The 16,371-nt window shown below is 39.9% G+C and overlaps 1 protein-coding gene across 3 annotated transcripts in view; it reads right to left on the bottom strand.

Moving 5' to 3' along the window:
- Positions 1-7,342: 7,342 nt before the first annotated feature.
- Positions 7,343-16,371, bottom strand: part of Ube2k (ubiquitin conjugating enzyme E2 K) — a 53,695-nt gene continuing 44,666 nt past the window's right edge. For all 3 annotated transcript variants that reach the window (XM_042678055.1, XM_042678056.1, XM_042678057.1), the window contains 4 exons: positions 16,025-16,107; positions 11,663-11,762; positions 9,226-9,354; positions 7,343-8,957 (listed from right to left, as the gene is read on the bottom strand). In XM_042678055.1, coding sequence (XP_042533989.1) covers positions 8,883-8,957; positions 9,226-9,354; positions 11,663-11,762; positions 16,025-16,107 — 387 coding nt within the window. In that variant the 3' untranslated portion in view covers positions 7,343-8,882. The remainder of the gene's footprint in view (positions 8,958-9,225; positions 9,355-11,662; positions 11,763-16,024; positions 16,108-16,371) is intronic.

Below are 16,371 nucleotides of genomic sequence, written 5' to 3'. Positions count from 1 at the left end.
AGCGCTCTACCACTGAGCCACCTTCCCAGCTCCTCTGGTCATTATTTTGTATTAGTAAAATTGATGTAATTTGATTAATAAGACTAGAAACTACGTAGGTCAGGTAAAACTATTATGCCATTTCAGTTTTAATTTTTTTCAGTGCTAGGGCTTCATAAATTTTGTTTCCTCTGAGAATGTCTATTTTATCAATATCTTTGACAGTTTTTCTCACTGGGTGCAGAATTCTGGATTGAATGTTGTTGTTCTGCATTTGAAAATTCCATGCCACTTCCTTGGGCTTGAATGTTCTTGGGATTTGTCTTTGTGGTGCTGGTACTCACTTGCCTTTTTTGCTCAAATTTAGCACTTCATCTTTTTTTTTTTTTTTTGTCGGTCGTGGGGCTTGAACTCTGGGCCTGGGCGCTGTCCCTCAGCTCTTCAACTCAAGGTGAGCGCTCTACCACTTGAGCTACAGCGCCACTAGCACTTCATCTTTTTGCTGGTTAATTGAAGATAAGATTCTCACAAACTTTACTGCCTGGACTGGCTTCAAACTTCAGTCCTCAGATACCAGCTAGTATTACAGTGCCTGTAATTGGATGCATTGCAATTTCTCAATCTTTGAATTCGGAATGGAGGGGGGAGTATCATTTGGATGAATAACATGACAATAGAATTTTTTAAATTTAATTTATTTTTTGGCTGGTTGTGGGGCCTGAACTCTGGGCCTGGGTGCTGCCCCTCAGCTCTTCAGCTAAAGTGCTCTACCACTTGAGCCACAGCGCCACTTCCGGCTTTTTCTGCTTATGTGGTGCTGCGGATTCGAACTCAGGGCCTCATGCTTGCAAGCACTCTACCACTGAGCCACCTTCCCAGCCCCTGATAATCGAATTTTAGATTGATGGGCTGGGAATGTGGGTTAGTGGTAGAGTGCTTGCCTAGCATGAATGAAGTCCTGGGTTCAATTCCTCAATGGTAGAGTACTAGCTTTGAGCAAAAGAAGTTCAGGGACAGTGTCCATGCCCTGAGATAGATTATCCCCAGGACTGGCAAGAAAAAATTAAGATTGAGAATAAGTTTTTTTGTAAACTGTTCCGTTGCCTTTTAGAAGGCACTACCTATTTTCATTTGCAGTGCTGAGAACCATTCTCAGTGTGTTCAGTACAGCATGTCTGATATTAAGTCAGATTCTGTTTCTACACAATTTTCTAGATTAAAGATCGACTTTCTGCCCAGGCTGGCTTTGAACCGTGATCCTCAGATCTTATCCTCCTGGGTAGCTAGGATTACAGGTGTGAGCCACCGACACTCAGGCAGGAAAATCTGTGATACTCTCTCCAGTTAACCCACCAGAAAACCAGGAGTGGTGCAGTGGCTTAAGGTGGTAGAGCACTAGCCTTCAAGAGCTCAAGGACAGGGCCCAGAACCTGAATTCAAGCCCCACGACTGACCAAAGAAAAGATGTGAGTTTTTTTATTTTTAGTGGATTTCATTGAGCTGGTTTGTCTTTCTTGGAAATTGATGTCCTTCATGTCTCCTTCATGTCTGAGTTATTTCTTGGGCCATTTACACTTTTGTTTCCTCTATGTGGGGCTTGAACTGTTCCCTTGTTCCCTTTCAAAGATCAAACCTAAGTTGATACATCGCTTACAACTGCTTTGTTTCATTTGAGTTCTTTTTACACCCCACTCCCCCTTCTCCCCCTTCCCCCCTCTTCCCCACTCCTCCCCCCCCCCCCCCCGCCCCCAGTCTTGTTCATAAACCCAGGCAAGCCCTTGGCTTCTGTGCTTCATCTCTAATTCTTTGTTTGGGGGTACATAAACTTCATTTAAAACATGAAATTGGTCAAATTTCTAAAAATCCTGCTACACATACTAAAACAGTTTGAAAAGGCTAGATTTCCATTGCCAACTGTATTTGGAGCTAAAATTGAACATTGACAACAATCATTTCTGCTAAAAGTACTCTTGAAATACCTAGAAAAGGATATTCATTCTAATGATTTTTCTCCCACCCAAAATGTATCCAGTCCTCTTGTCCTTAAAACCAGATGGCTCTTACTAAAAATACATATCCAACACTTTCATATACTTAAATAAATGTAGCATTTCAGCACTTTGGAGGAGAATGGGGAGTTCTGACAAACTTACCACCTTAGAGATGACTATGACAAATCCTGCTGTGAGTTGTGAAATGGATAACGATGCATGGATAATGATCCAGTAGTCATGGAGTGTATGCGTCTAGCAGCAGCTACAGGTGCACCCGTTCCATGTGGGGCCTGAACTCTGGGCCTGGATGCTGCCCCTCAGCTCTTCAGCTAAAGTGCTCTACCACTTGAGCCACAGCGCCACTTGTGGCTTTTTCTGCTTATGTGGTGCTGAGGATTCGAACTCAGGGCTTCATGCTTGCAAGCACTCTACCACTGAGCCACCTTCACTGCCACATGGCTCTTCAGGTTTAGACATGCTGTTCCAGTCGAGTTGGTGCATGCAGTTGTTTCAGGTGTTATTATTCAATACAATTGAACTATATTCAGGTGTGTATAGCAAAAGACTCAATAAGGAGGTGACGCAAAAATGCACTCCACTTATATGTGCAAACTGGGGTCCCATTAGGGTTATTTGGCCATGACTTTGAATTCTTTATAAGATTTGAAGACCTCTTAGGAAGGAAAATTTTCACATTTTCTGCGTTCTGGTTGTGAAAGATAATCATACATGAAAACATTTAGCCAGCCAACTGACTATATTCCTCAAAAGCCTTTCCCATCTTAGGTGGATAGTAGCTTCTGTAAACTTTAATCTTTAGTGTTTTTCTCTTTCATTGGGCTTAAACTCAGGACCTAGATACTACCCTTGAACTTTTTATTCCTCAAGACTAGCATTCAACCAGTTGAGCCACAGCTCTACTTCTGGCTTTGGGGTGGTTAATTGGAGGTGAGTCCCACTGACCTTTTTTGCCTGGGCCAGCTTCAAAGTGGGTTCCCTAGCATTACAGTGGTGAGCCACCAGGGCTGGCTTTTTTTTTTCCTTGCAAGGTCAGTCTCCATAGACATGAGGTATCATTGAGCTGTAGTGAGCTGATGTAAAAGTTGCCATGTGTTCATTATCTTTGAGCACCAACCAAGGCCTAATCCTGCTTACCTTCTAAGATCAGATGAAAATGAGATCCAGCCTGTGGCTTTAGACTAATTGCTTAATTTCTATTGTGGTTCCTTAGTTTCTTGCTCATACAGCTTCATCAATAAAACCTAGGTACTGCTTTGAAAATCTGTGTACATACCTTTTCTAAATTCTTTGCTGTAAGCTGTTCTCACAATTTACACAAGCAAAATACCACACTGCTCACTCTCCCCAGAATCCTGTAGTTCCCATACTATTTGCTTCTTCTGTGTTCATTTCTCATTTGCTGAAGAACCTGATTCTCAAGTGTAGCACGTTCATTGGCATTTGTTCCTGGTGGTCTTCATTATTCTTTGCCAGGACTAGCTTTGAGTTAGGATTCTCATTTCTCAGTCTCCTGAGTAGCTAGGATTAGAGTTGAGCACCCGTGCTCAGCTTACATCTCAAAAATAAAAGGTATAATTTTATCTTCATTGTACTACCCTCTCCACAGGTACTTCTTTCTCCTCTTTACTAATCTATTCTCAGTGGATTCAGTCTTCATCTTTTACTACATACAGCCTATTTTCTCTTTAATTTCACCGACATTAATTTGGCAATTGTTACTTTTATCTAGTCTTCAATAATCCTTGTTCTGATTTGCAGAGTCCCAAAGCAATTGCTTCAGTGAGTGGGAATCTCCAAACTAGTTTATCACCAAAACCACTGATTTCCTCAATGGTTCTGTGCAACCGCCCACGTCCAACCTAAAAACTCATTACCGAGTGAAGACAAGTGAAGAAATGTTAAATATATAACACACAGAACAGAAACCTTGTTTAAAAAAAAACTTTGCCTAGAGTAACATTTACAAGAAAGGGGTAGGGGAACTCAAGTTTGCTTCCAATCTTGCTTTTCCCTTGAGGTAGAGTTGTGCCCCGGCTGGACTGTGTGGTGGCCATACTGTTAATGATCATGCTGCTGGCAACAGCACCCAGGCTCTGTGCTCACCATGTAGTGAACACATACAACCTTGTCATTACTGAGTTAGGTGGCATTGTAGCCAACTTTTAACCAGCAGGCTGGCTCAGGACAGTAATGGGCCAAACTTGGCCTCCCAGGCAACTAGATTACAGATTTGGACCACTCCAACTCCTCTGCCCAGCCTGGCCTTGAAACATGATCCTGTAGGTCTCAGGCTCTTAACTAGGATTGTAAGCAAGAACCACTAATAGGTTAATAAATGCCTGGCTCCTAGTTCAATTCATCATTACCATACTGCAAAATACTGGGCAAATATTTTACCCTGATGAAACTGAGGGTTGTTATTTTTCTGGCTCTGCAGCCTCAAGTGCAACAAAAACGGGGCACTTGATGCTCCTCCTGACCGAGCACCACAAAACCTGAGAGCACTCATGAGTACATGCGCAAACAGCGAAATGTAGCTCCAAGCACTGCATTTCTTCAGCATTTGGATTAGGAATTAACCAAATAATGCTCTACTTAGAAAAGCTTGCTGATTTCAGCCATAAACCTGATACAACTTATAGCTTTTATCCTATGTGCCACCAATACGTATCTACCTTGAGCTTCCTGTTGTCTAGAGATGAATAGCCAGAAATAAGATATGAATCATGTTCAGGGGAAAACATGCATGCATTTATTTTTAAGAATTCCCAATAAGGGGGAAAAATTCAACATCTTTAAAAATGTGTTTATTTTTTAAAAAATCAGTTGTGTACAAAAGTGTTTCGTAGTTTTTATTTCTCAAGACAAATTCCCAGCCCTCCACCCACAGCCCACCCTACTTCAATGGTATTTTGGTAACCCACCCATTTTCCCCATACAGGAAGTGAATGGCTCAGAATAAACCCTCCTACAGAATTTACCACCACTAACATTGTTTAGAGATCTAGAGCAGCTGACAAGCAAGGTTCTTTCTTGGTGAGGTTAATGAGAATCCCTACAATGGCAGTAGACTTCCAGCAGACACCACTACAAAGCACCATCACAATTGCTGAAAGCTAAAAAATAGATATTTTCAATAGTTTTCATTTTCTATTGGAAAAGTCTTTAAATTACATTAAATAAGTCTCTTTTCCCCCAGAGAAATAGTCTAGCTTTTATTATGATGCCTGTAAAAAGTAGGTAACAGCGAGCAGACCAGGCTCTGTTTAACAGCACAGTGCACACGACTCTAGAGCTGCTCACCCTCAGAACCAAACTGAACCGTGCCACACCTGATTACATATAGCAGCATGGTTGAAATAACCAAGCACAAAGGCGGCACATTCACAACTTCCATTTAGGTGATTGTGTTTATGAGGTTAGATCAGTCCAATAAAGCACTAACAGAAGACCCACCAGGGGGAGGGAAATGGCAGCACTTCCCTGCCCCGTGCCACGAGACTGTTAAGCTATATTGCAACAGTGCAAACAAAATGTGTGACATAATTTGGACAGGCTGAAGTTGTCACACGAGAAAAAGACTATCAATAAATACTTCAAGTTCCCTTCTGACTGATAGTAAGGATTTACTTTATAAATTGGTACCAAAACCTGGAGTTCAAATTCACTCAAACTAGGAAAAAATGATAAATAAAACATCAATTTGTAAAAGTCCATGAAATAAAGTTCAGATCACTTCCTCTTTCCTATCCAGTTTGCACCTATGCACAAGGAGTGTACTTGGCTCAGCTCTCCTCTGCACAGGACCAGCTGACATTCCTACAACAACAAAGGTATGTTCTTAGGTGCTGTGTTGCTACACTTAAGACTGTGAAAACACCTCAACTACACCTTTCAAGGCTCAAATCAGGCATAACCTTCCTTATTGTCAATACCTGCTTTTCACATTGGCAGCCCAAACAGGAATAAGCCTCATTCTGTAGTGGATAAATAAGCAACACCTATTAACTGCCAATTCTTAGATACTTAAAAAGAATTTTTGCATAGTTTTAAGTGTTGTTAACAATCACAAATGTGACATTTCTCAGAAAAAAAAATGTCCTTTTATTTCATAAATTACTCTCCTCAATGAGTCATTTCCTTGAAGGTGTTATGTATTAAAGTAAATCAATCAAAAGTCTGAACATTTTGGAGACCATCTAAATTTAGTACCAAGGTTCCTCAGATACATGTAACTGTGTATTTGTTTGGATCACAAACATATTCATTCTCTAACCTGTAAAGACATACTGTAAACTACTTGTAAAAACTCAGGCACAGAAGCAGGAAACAGGCTTGACTGTAACAGCCTACTGGAAGATCACTGACTAACAAATCTATCTGCCCTAAGTGTAATTTCATGTCTTAGTATTGAGGGCTGTTAAAACTGACATTCCCAAATAGAAAATTATAAAAAACAATTTCACTCAGGGTGTCCTTTCACAAATGCATTTAATACTAGCGGACAAAGCAGTTGCCTTTGGATCTTTGGCAAACTAAATCCACCAGCACAGAAATAAAAAGCAAAGGACGAGAAGGACAGTGGGTGAGCTATGCTACTGGAAAGCTCTATCACATTAAATAAAAATTAGGACTTTTTTTTTTAAATGTTGGGGTTTAAATGTTGAGGGTTGAAAAGATCTGGCCTTGCATTACCTATCTTTCTTTGTATCATAAGTACTAGAATCACCAGCCTCAGCACCAGGTCAAGAATCTTGTTACACCATGTATTATTTCCAGTTTCCTGGGCATTGGGGTGCTGAAATGTAGTCAGATGAGTAGATAAAGTATGTGGCCAACAAGGGCAAACGTGTGCAAAATATCAAAGCAAGATCAGCTGCCTCCAAGAGCAGAGCATGCAATGCTTGACTTTAGTATCCTCTGAATTTTCTCTCCTCACATATACCCTGAAAATATGGGCAAACAATAAACAGGATAAATGTGTTTGACATTTGTTTAAACCCAAACATTACTAATATTAAAGTCACCTTCAATTTAAAATTTTTTTCTAACCAATAATAGAACAAAACTGTCTGTTTTCACATATCCCACCCTTTCAAAATATAAAGAAAAGTGTTTTAGCTATTTCAATAAATAAAGAAAAATCTTGTTTCCTTTGGCATCTTTAAAAAATAACTAAACTACAGCAAAAAAAAAAAATGTGACTGAGGATATTTAAGCTTAAGCAAATACAGGGGAGAGAACAGCAAATTGTGTTTACTATACATTAATATAAACTGTAAGAGTCTACTATTAATTAGGAAAGCCTTACAAGTTTTTGGAAGAACCTTCACATTTTTAACATTACAAATGTTTAATAATGGTTCTTTTATTGCTTGTAGTACCAAGATTATTCAAAAGTCAAATGAAGTAAGTTATGCTGACTTAATAGGTTCAAAAATTATCTTCCAAACACTTAATGATTATAGCTTAAGATAAATAACACTTAAGAAAGCAAAGTTTTATAATATGACTGTCAATATACAACCTTTCTATAATTCAGTTGGATTCTATTACATTTTTGTTATTTTGCATTGGTCCTGAAAGTGTAATAAGAATTATATTACTCTGTATCAAACTGCCTGCATAAATCCATTTCAAGCTTCATAAAATGGTCAGATTGTGGTTGAGCTTGCAAAACTAATAATGTTGAAACTTGGAACTTAGAATGAAAGATAACATTAATAGAAAGCCTGACTATGTACAAGAAGTTTCAATTCCCTATCAGAAACATCATAAAGAAAGCTAGATTTATAACACACTTCTATTCCTATGTGCATCTGAAGTATGTACAGTAAAACACCAACCCAGTTTTCATGTGTCAACACGGGGAAGTGCAATCAGCAGTGACCGTGAAAGTATTTAGTAAAGCAATTTCCACAATGGTCCAAACTTAGGCTAAAAATGACTGAAAACATTGATTGCATCGTGGCAAGTTCTCAAAGACAAAAATCTAATCAAGTTAAAAAAATCTATGTGAAATTCAATGAAAAACTGAGTTGGGTCCTTTCATTAAATCTGGGAGTACAGCAACAGTATGTACTGTTTTTTAAAAGAGTAATAAAATTGGAGGCTCCCTTTTTCCATTATTATTGACGTAGGATATCTTAAGTGTGTGTGAAGAAACATTCCAAACCTATGACCTAAAAATGGAGCAATGGACACTGCCCCTCTCATCCATCATATCCTAGCTCATCCCCACCCAATGCAGAGAAACTTTCCATTAGAATGGTAGTGTGTACAGTAATGGGAGAAAAGATTCCGTTTCCCAATCTGCTGACAGGAACAAAAAGGCTCTGAAGAGGTCACCAACTTCAATTCTGGAGAGATCTCCTATTACAAATGTTCTAACGCTTAAAATGGTGGTGGTCTTTTCAGCTCCCCCTCCTAAGAAGTCAAGTACAAGCATGCAAGTAATTCACAGGCACAGAGGATCCATGTTAAGAACAGGTAAGGTAGCTGCGATGCAACACCAACAATGTGAATGGCCCTGACACACTCAAAGTATTATCTTAATTACTCAACAAAATCCAGAAGCAAACTCTTGCTAGTCTTGTTACACTGCTAAACACTAAAGTAGCATGTTTTCTCCATGGTTTTAGCTTAGCTCAGATTTTTTTACACTATCAAGAAAAAAAAATTAAAAGTATGTCCCCTTTTAAATGTACACAGACGTTTAATTAGCTTTATTTACAGAGCAGGGAATTCGTTGTTTTCAGTCTCCAATGGTGCCTAGGTAACATCATTAGGCAAGAATGCCAGTTTAAAAGAAATTTATGCAGAACCCTAAAAATAACAGATGTTGGTGCTCCTCAAGAGGCAAACTTGACTCTGAGCAGCTCTCTATCCTCAGTTACTCAGAAGCAATTCTGTTGCAGTCTCTACATCCCATGATTTTGAAGACAAGGCCACTATTACTGCATTCTGCAAAGAGGAGAGGAAAAAAAAAAATCAAATCTGGAGGAAATAGTTTAAAATACCGAATCACCTACTTTTTCTTTCACTAGAACAAAGTTGCCTTTGTACTTGAAGTGAACAAAAGGCTTTAAAAACCGTTAACTGGAATCAATAAGAAGAAACAATCACTAATTTAAGTAGAATAACATGTTTCACCAACTAGATTTTTTTCTTATTTCTTAGAGCACTTAAGCTAGCCAAAGATTTATAGTAATAAGGTTCTACAAGTACTTACCCTATCGAAGCCCATAGCACATAAGTTTTCTATTTTTTTGGTGTATTCTGGACTAGAAACTGGTGCACCAGCATACACATGGGCCCAAAGCCGAGCTGTTTGTTTGAACATTTCAGGATTCTGTTTGTACTGTGTGGAAGAGGAAAAAATTGGCACAATAGTTGTAATACTCAATATGGTAGCTCCATTTATAATTGTCTAATAAGCCTGCTTACCAAAAAAAGTAAATTCACATTAAAGGTGTGAGGTGTGGCTCAGACATAGTACGTGCTTACGAAGCACCCGGGCACTGGGTTCAATATGCAACACCCTCACATGTCAAAAAAAAAAAAAAGAGTAAAATGTAACTCACTTCCTAGTGCCTGCATTAAGGTATGTCATCCAAGATTTTGGGTGTGATAAAAGAAAATAAATTAATCTATTTGACTCTCTAAGCCAAAAACTAGTACTAAAGCCGGGCGCTGGTGGCTCACGCCTGTAATCCTAGCCACTCAGGAGGCTGAGATCTGAGGATCGCGGTTCAAAGCCAGCCCGGGCAAGAGAGACCCTGAGACTCCTATTTCCAATAAACCACCAGAAAACCGGAAGTGGCGCTGTAGCTCAAGTGGTAGAGCGCTCGTCTTGAGCTGAAGAGCTGAGGGACAGCGCCCAGGCCCAGAGTTCAAGCCCCATGACCGACCAAAAAAAAAAAAAAAAAAACTAGTACTAAGTAATGTATCAAGATATATTTCAAAGCCGGGCGCCGGTGGCTCACGCCTGTAATCCTAGCTACTCAGGAGGCTGAGATCTGAGGATTGTGGTTCTAAGCCAGCCTTGGCAGAAAAGTCTGTGAGATTCTTTTTTTTTTTTTTTTTTTTTTTTTGGGTCCGGTCGTGGGGCCTGAACTCTGGGCCTGGGTGCTGTCCCTCAGCTCTTCAGCTCAAGGCTAGCGCTCTACCACTTGAGTCACAGCACCACTTCCGGCTTTTTTCTTTTTGCTTATGTGGTGCTGAGGAATCGAACCCAGGGCCTCAGGCATGTAAGGCAAGCGCTCTACCACTGAGCCACCTTCCCAGCCCCAGTCTGTGAGATTCTTATCTCCAATAAACTATTCAGAAAAAGCTCAAAGTGGCACTGAGGCTCAACAGTGCTAACCTTGAGCTTAGTCTCAGGGACAGTGCCCAGGCCCTGAGTTCAAGGCCCAGAAGTTGGAAAACAAAAACACTCTGATGAAAGTAGGAGGAACAAATGGATGATGGTATTGGGGAGGGATTACGATAATACATTATATGAAGCTGTCAGAGTAACCTCTTACTTTGTAAATTAATATATACTAATGTTTTTAAAGTGGAGGAAGGGAATCCTATTACAATAAAAATAATTTATTCAGTGGCTTCACCACAAAAACTAAGAGACAATACCCATGCCCTGAGTGAAAGTCTCAAGACCACCACAAAATTATCCAGGTTTGCAATGAATTGACAATAAGGAAATATGTAAAACTAGTTAACTATTTCACATACCAAAAGGAACCTTAAGTTAAACCTTAACCTGAGAGAAACTAAAGGCTTAAACTGAAATCAAATTTGAGTTCAACTCTGAATTCAAATACGAATACATACATAAAATATGAAGTAATAATTCTATTTGCTATACAAATAGAATATATTACCAAATGTGTGTGTGAACATAATTTCCAGGGAAAGGAATATATAAATTAAATTAATATATATTATAATATATAAATAATATATAAATTAAAACATTAAAGAATCAGTTTGCCAAGAAGAAAATATCATGTACCATGTCCCAAATTAAACTATATTAAAAATTATGTCCAGGCCCGGTGCTGGTGGCTCACGCCTGTAATCCTAGCTACTCAGGAGGCTGAGATCTGAGGATCATGTTCAAAGCCAGCCCAGGCAGGAAAGTCTGGGAAACTCTTATCTCCAATAAACCACCAGAAAACCGCAAGTGGCGCCGTAGTTCAAGTGGTAGAATGCTCGCCTTAAGCTGAAGAGCTGAGGGACAGCGCCCAAGCCCAGAGTTAAAGGCCTAAGACCGACCAGAAAAAAAAAAAAAAAAAAGTATGCCTGGTGCAGTGGGACCTGCCTGTAATCCTAGTTATTCAAAAGGTTTAGATTTGAGGATCAGAATTCAAAGCCGGCCCATACAGGAAATGTCCATGAGACTCTTATCGGTCGTGTGGATCTGTGGCTGAAAGTATGATAGCACCAGCCTTGAGCAGAAAGGCTCAGTGCAGTGCCCAGGCCGAGTTCCATTCCTATGACTGACAAAAATCAATACACCAATACTATTACTTCTAACAAAATAATCTTACTAAAAAAGAAGAAACCCTTTCCAGACTTACTTTCAATAGAGAGTATGCTCACATGTTAACATAGCAAGCCACTGATATACAGAACATACATGAGAAGTCTTTTGAAAGCAATCTTACCTGATTTGCTACTACAGCGTCTTGTGGATCATCCGGCTCTGCAGCTGCCAGCAGTGCTTGTAATGACAGTAATACAGTGCGGAGAGTCATTGCTGCTGCCCTACATTTCAAAATAGGGAAATAGCCCACTTTAAGATGACAAACACAGACTGGGAAGGTGGCTCAGTGGTAGAACGCTTGCCTTGCATTCATGAGGCCCTGGGTTCGATTCCTCAGCACCACATAAACAAAAAAAGCTGAAAGTGGCGCTGTGGCTCAAGTGGTAGAGCGCTAGCCTTGAGCTGAAGAGCTGAGGGATAGAGCCCAGGCCCAGAGTTCAGGCCCCACGACCGGACACACACAAAAAAAAGATGACAAACACAAAATGATGCATAACAACCTACTGGAGATAAAGTTATCTACATTAATTATGTAGCTAAGATACAGATTTATATTTGATTACCTTTTAGTTTTAAAAATTCAGTCTTTTAAATAATAATTCCTCTTGGTACAACATACCTTATGCACAATAAATTTAATCCTCCAGAAAGAAATGTCATTACCTGACTTACGTAACTGGAGGTCCTCTATATACATTTATAATAATATTTTTCAGTCATGGGGCTTGAACTCTGGGGCCTGGGCGCTGTCCCTCAGCTCTTCAACTCAAGGCTAGCGCTCTACCACTTGAGCAACAGCGCCACTTCCGGTTTCTGGTGATTAATTGGAGATAAGAGTCTCACGGACTTCCCTGCCCTAGCTGGCTTTGAACCGTGATCCTCAGATCTCAGCCTCCTAACTAGCTAGGATTCCAGGCATAAGCCACCAAGGCCCAGACAATAATAATTTTTTAAAAGGTTAAAAAAAAAGTCTTGTTGGGGCTGGGAAGGTGGCTCAGTGGTAGAGCGCTTGCCTTGCATGCCTAAGGCCCTGGGTTCGATTCCTCAGCACCACATAAGCAAAAAGAAAAAAGCTGGAAGTGGCGCTGTGGCTCAAGTGGTAGAGCGCTAGCCTTGAGCTGAAGAGCTTGCCCAGGCCCAGAGTTCAGGCCCCACGATCGGACCCAAAAAAAAAAAAAAAAAAGTCTTGTTTCATAAATAATTCAAATCATCCTATCTTGAAAAAGTCCTTTTTTTTCTTATTGTTGCTGTTAATTTTCTTGTTATTATCATTGATGATACAAATGGTATCTACACACCAAGAATGGATTCTCATTTCTACAAAGTAAAGGAATGGGTAGATGGCATGGCATGGCTCAGTTGGTAGAGCAACTGTCCAGTAATGAAAGAATCCAAGGACATGATGGGTATTGTATCTTTTTTGTCAGTCATGGGGCTTGAACTCTGGGCCTGAGCGCTGTCCCTCAGCTCTTCAGCACAAGGCTGGCGCTCTACCACTTGAGGCACAGCACCACTTCCAGTTTTCTGGTGGTTTATTGGAGATAAGAGTCTCATGGAATTTCCTGCCTGGGCTGGATTTGAACTGTGATCCTCCGATCTCAGCCTCCTAAAGTAGCTAGGATTACAGGCATGAGCCACCAGGGCCCAGCTCCACAAGACTCTTATCTCCAATTAACCACCAGAAAATCAGAAGTGGTGCTGTGGCTCAAGTGGTAGAGCGCTCGCCTTGAGCTGATGTGCTTAGGGACAGCACCCAGGCCCAGAGTTCAAACCCCATGACCAGAAAAAAAAAAATCAAAATGGAACAAAGGTCCAAATCTATAAGCTGAAACTAGAAAGAAACAAACATTGTAAACTAGAATCATTTGTTGAATATTTATATATTAAAAAAAATTTTTTTTTACTTTTACTTTTTGGTTAGTTGTGGGGCTTGACCTCTGGGCCTGGGCACTCTCCCTCAGCTCTTCAGCTCAAGGCGAAGGCTCTATGCTTGAGCCACAGAGCACCACTTCTGGTTTTCTGGTAGTTAATTGGAGATAAGAATCTCACTGATTTTCCTGACTCAGGTGGCTTTGAATCTGGATCCTAAGATCTCAGCCTCTTGAGTAACTAGGCCTTCAGGCGTGAGGAGCCTGGCCTTGAATATGGTATTTAATGAGAAACAAGACAACAACTACATCAAAATAAAACCCATTTGAAATAAAGCAAGGTTCTGTTTGCTCATGCTTATAATCTCAGAGAGTCAACAGAATGAGATCTACCTTTAGTACATCAATACTGCTTAGATTATAATTAATAAATATAAGTATTACTGCTGAAAATAGCCTAAATAAACCAAGTCATAAATAGGGAGGTGACTGGCTAACTAGACAAAAGGTTATATATAGTTTGGAACAATTGACAGTAAACCTGCTGGTCAGATTTTTGGGAGTTTCCCCAACTGACTTGTAGACAAGGTACAGAAACCAGGAAAAAGAAAACGAATACCATATAAGTTTCAGTGTAAGAAGCTGCAATGATGAATTTGAGAATAGATTAGATAAGAAAGATTATGTAAAGAAACAGCAGTTTGGATTTTTTTTTCCTTTTTTTTTTGTCAGTACTGGGGCTTGAACTCAGGGCCTAGACACTTGAGCTTCTCTGGCTCAAGGCTAGCACTCTTACCACTTGAGCCATACCACCACTCCCAGCTTTTTCTCTTTATGAGGAATCAAACCCAAGGCTTCTTCATGCATGCCAGGCAAGCACTCTACCACTAAGCAACATTCCCAGCTCATGGATTTTTGGGGGGTCAATACTAGGGCTTCAACATAGGGCCTGCGTGCTGTCCCTGAAATTTTCTGGCTCAAGGCTGACAGTCACTTGAGCTACAACTTCACTTCTGGCTTTTTGTTCCTCAAAACTCAGACTCCTGAGTAGCTAAGATTATAGGCATGAGACAAAACATGTATTTTGAAAAAGCTCTAGCTACATGGTTCAAGTGGTATAGTATCTAGTTGAGGTCAAGTTCAATCTCTAGTATCACAATTAATAATTTAAAAATTCCCATAGTAAAATATGATTTTGAGATTAGAAAGCAAGCTTAGACCTAATGAATAGTTTTTACTTTATTATCCTACCCCATTTCTTACAAAATTTACTCCATTTCAGAATATGCCAGAAACATAAAAGAAGTTCTTAATTCCCCTCATGCTTGTAACATAGTATACAGTTCATTTTCACAACTAAGGAAACAAAGAATTCAGCTAATTTGCTCATGACTACAGAACCCAACAAATGGAAGAAGTAGGATTTGAATTTGAGGGGTTACAATGTAAGAACCTTATTAAAAGATGAAACCAGGCCAGGGCTCTGGAGGCTCACACCTGTAATCCTAGCTACTTAGGTGGCTGAGATCTAAGGATCACAGTTCCAAGCCAACTACAAAAGTGAAGGTGTAGGTAAAGTGGCAGAGAACTAACTTTGAGTAAAAAAGCTCAGGGACATTGCGCAGGCCCTGAATTCAAGTCTCTGACTCAGTGGAGGGTGCGGGAAAGAGGTAACACTGTCTCAGACTTTTCTGCTCAGGATGACTCTCAACTGTGATTCTCAGATTTCAGTCTCATGAGTCGCAAGGATTAGAGGCGTGAGCCGAGAGTGCCCAGCAAACAACAATTTTTTAAAAAGTAAAACTAGCACCAGTCATTATTCTAAAAGTGTTCATAAATTTAGGTAGAGATTATCTCAATTATAATACGTTTGATGACGTACTTAAGATATATTAAGAAATGTTAGCCAAGAACTGGTGTAGCTCACACCTGTAATCCTAACTACTTAGAGGGGAGGGGGGCACTGAGATGTGAGGATCACAGTTTGAAGCCAGCTTGGGCAAAAGAATCCATGAGAGTCTGGGAATGTGGCTTAGTGGTAGAGTTATCATTGCCTAGCATGCAAAAAGCCCTGTGTTTAATTCCTCAATAACACATACACATAAAAGGCCACAAGCTGTGGCTCAAGTGGTAGAGTTTTTAAATTATTGTGATACTAGAGCTTGAACTTGACCTCAACTAGATGCTATACCACTTGAACCATGTATCTAGAGCCTTTTCAAAATATGTTTTGTCTCATGCCTATAATCCTAGCTACTCAGCAAAAAGGAGGAGCAAAAGTAGAGCTCTGGCTTAAGTGACTGTCAGCCTTGAGCCAGAAAATTTCAGGGACAGTGCCCAGGCCCTGAGTTCAAGCTCCAAGACGGGCAAAAAAGAAAATCCGTGAAACTCTTATCTCCAATAAACTACCAAAAAGCCTGAAAGTGGAGCTGCGGCACTAGTGGTAGAATGCTAGCCTGGAAGGGGAGGGGGGGAGGGGAGGGGAAGGAATCTTATTACCCCCAAAAGATAAAATATAACTTTTCCTTATGTTTTGGTGCAATTATACCTTTCACTTTCTTAAAATCTTGATATTCATATGAGAGAGGGAAGAAAATACTTTCAAAATCTCTTACCATTGGTCTTTCAGGATATCCAAACAAATAGCTCCTGTGACGGAACTAATATTAGGATGCCATATTTTAGTGATAAACCGGACCTAGAATAAAAATGACATTTGAACTTTTAAATAATAGAATAAACCAAGAAGTGACAGGCTAACTCTATGAAAACATAATGGAATAAGAACTAGTTCAACAAAAGGAAAAAAATTCTAAGAAAGATTTAAAAGGTGTGTGTGTGGGGGGGGTGTAAAGTGATAAAGCAGTAATAGAGGAGGTGATCGTGGTCTAAGTATATTATATATATTTATGGAAAGACAATAAAGCCATTCAAATTGTACAACGTATTTTAGTATGTATTT

The sequence above is a fragment of the Dipodomys spectabilis genome, unplaced genomic scaffold (assembly GCF_019054845.1).
Source record: "Dipodomys spectabilis isolate Male_0828 unplaced genomic scaffold, ASM1905484v1 ptg000043l, whole genome shotgun sequence".
Lineage (NCBI taxonomy): Eukaryota > Metazoa > Chordata > Mammalia > Rodentia > Heteromyidae > Dipodomys > Dipodomys spectabilis.
Note: the sequence above shows the minus strand (reverse complement) of the source record. Positions and strands in the feature narration are given on the sequence as shown.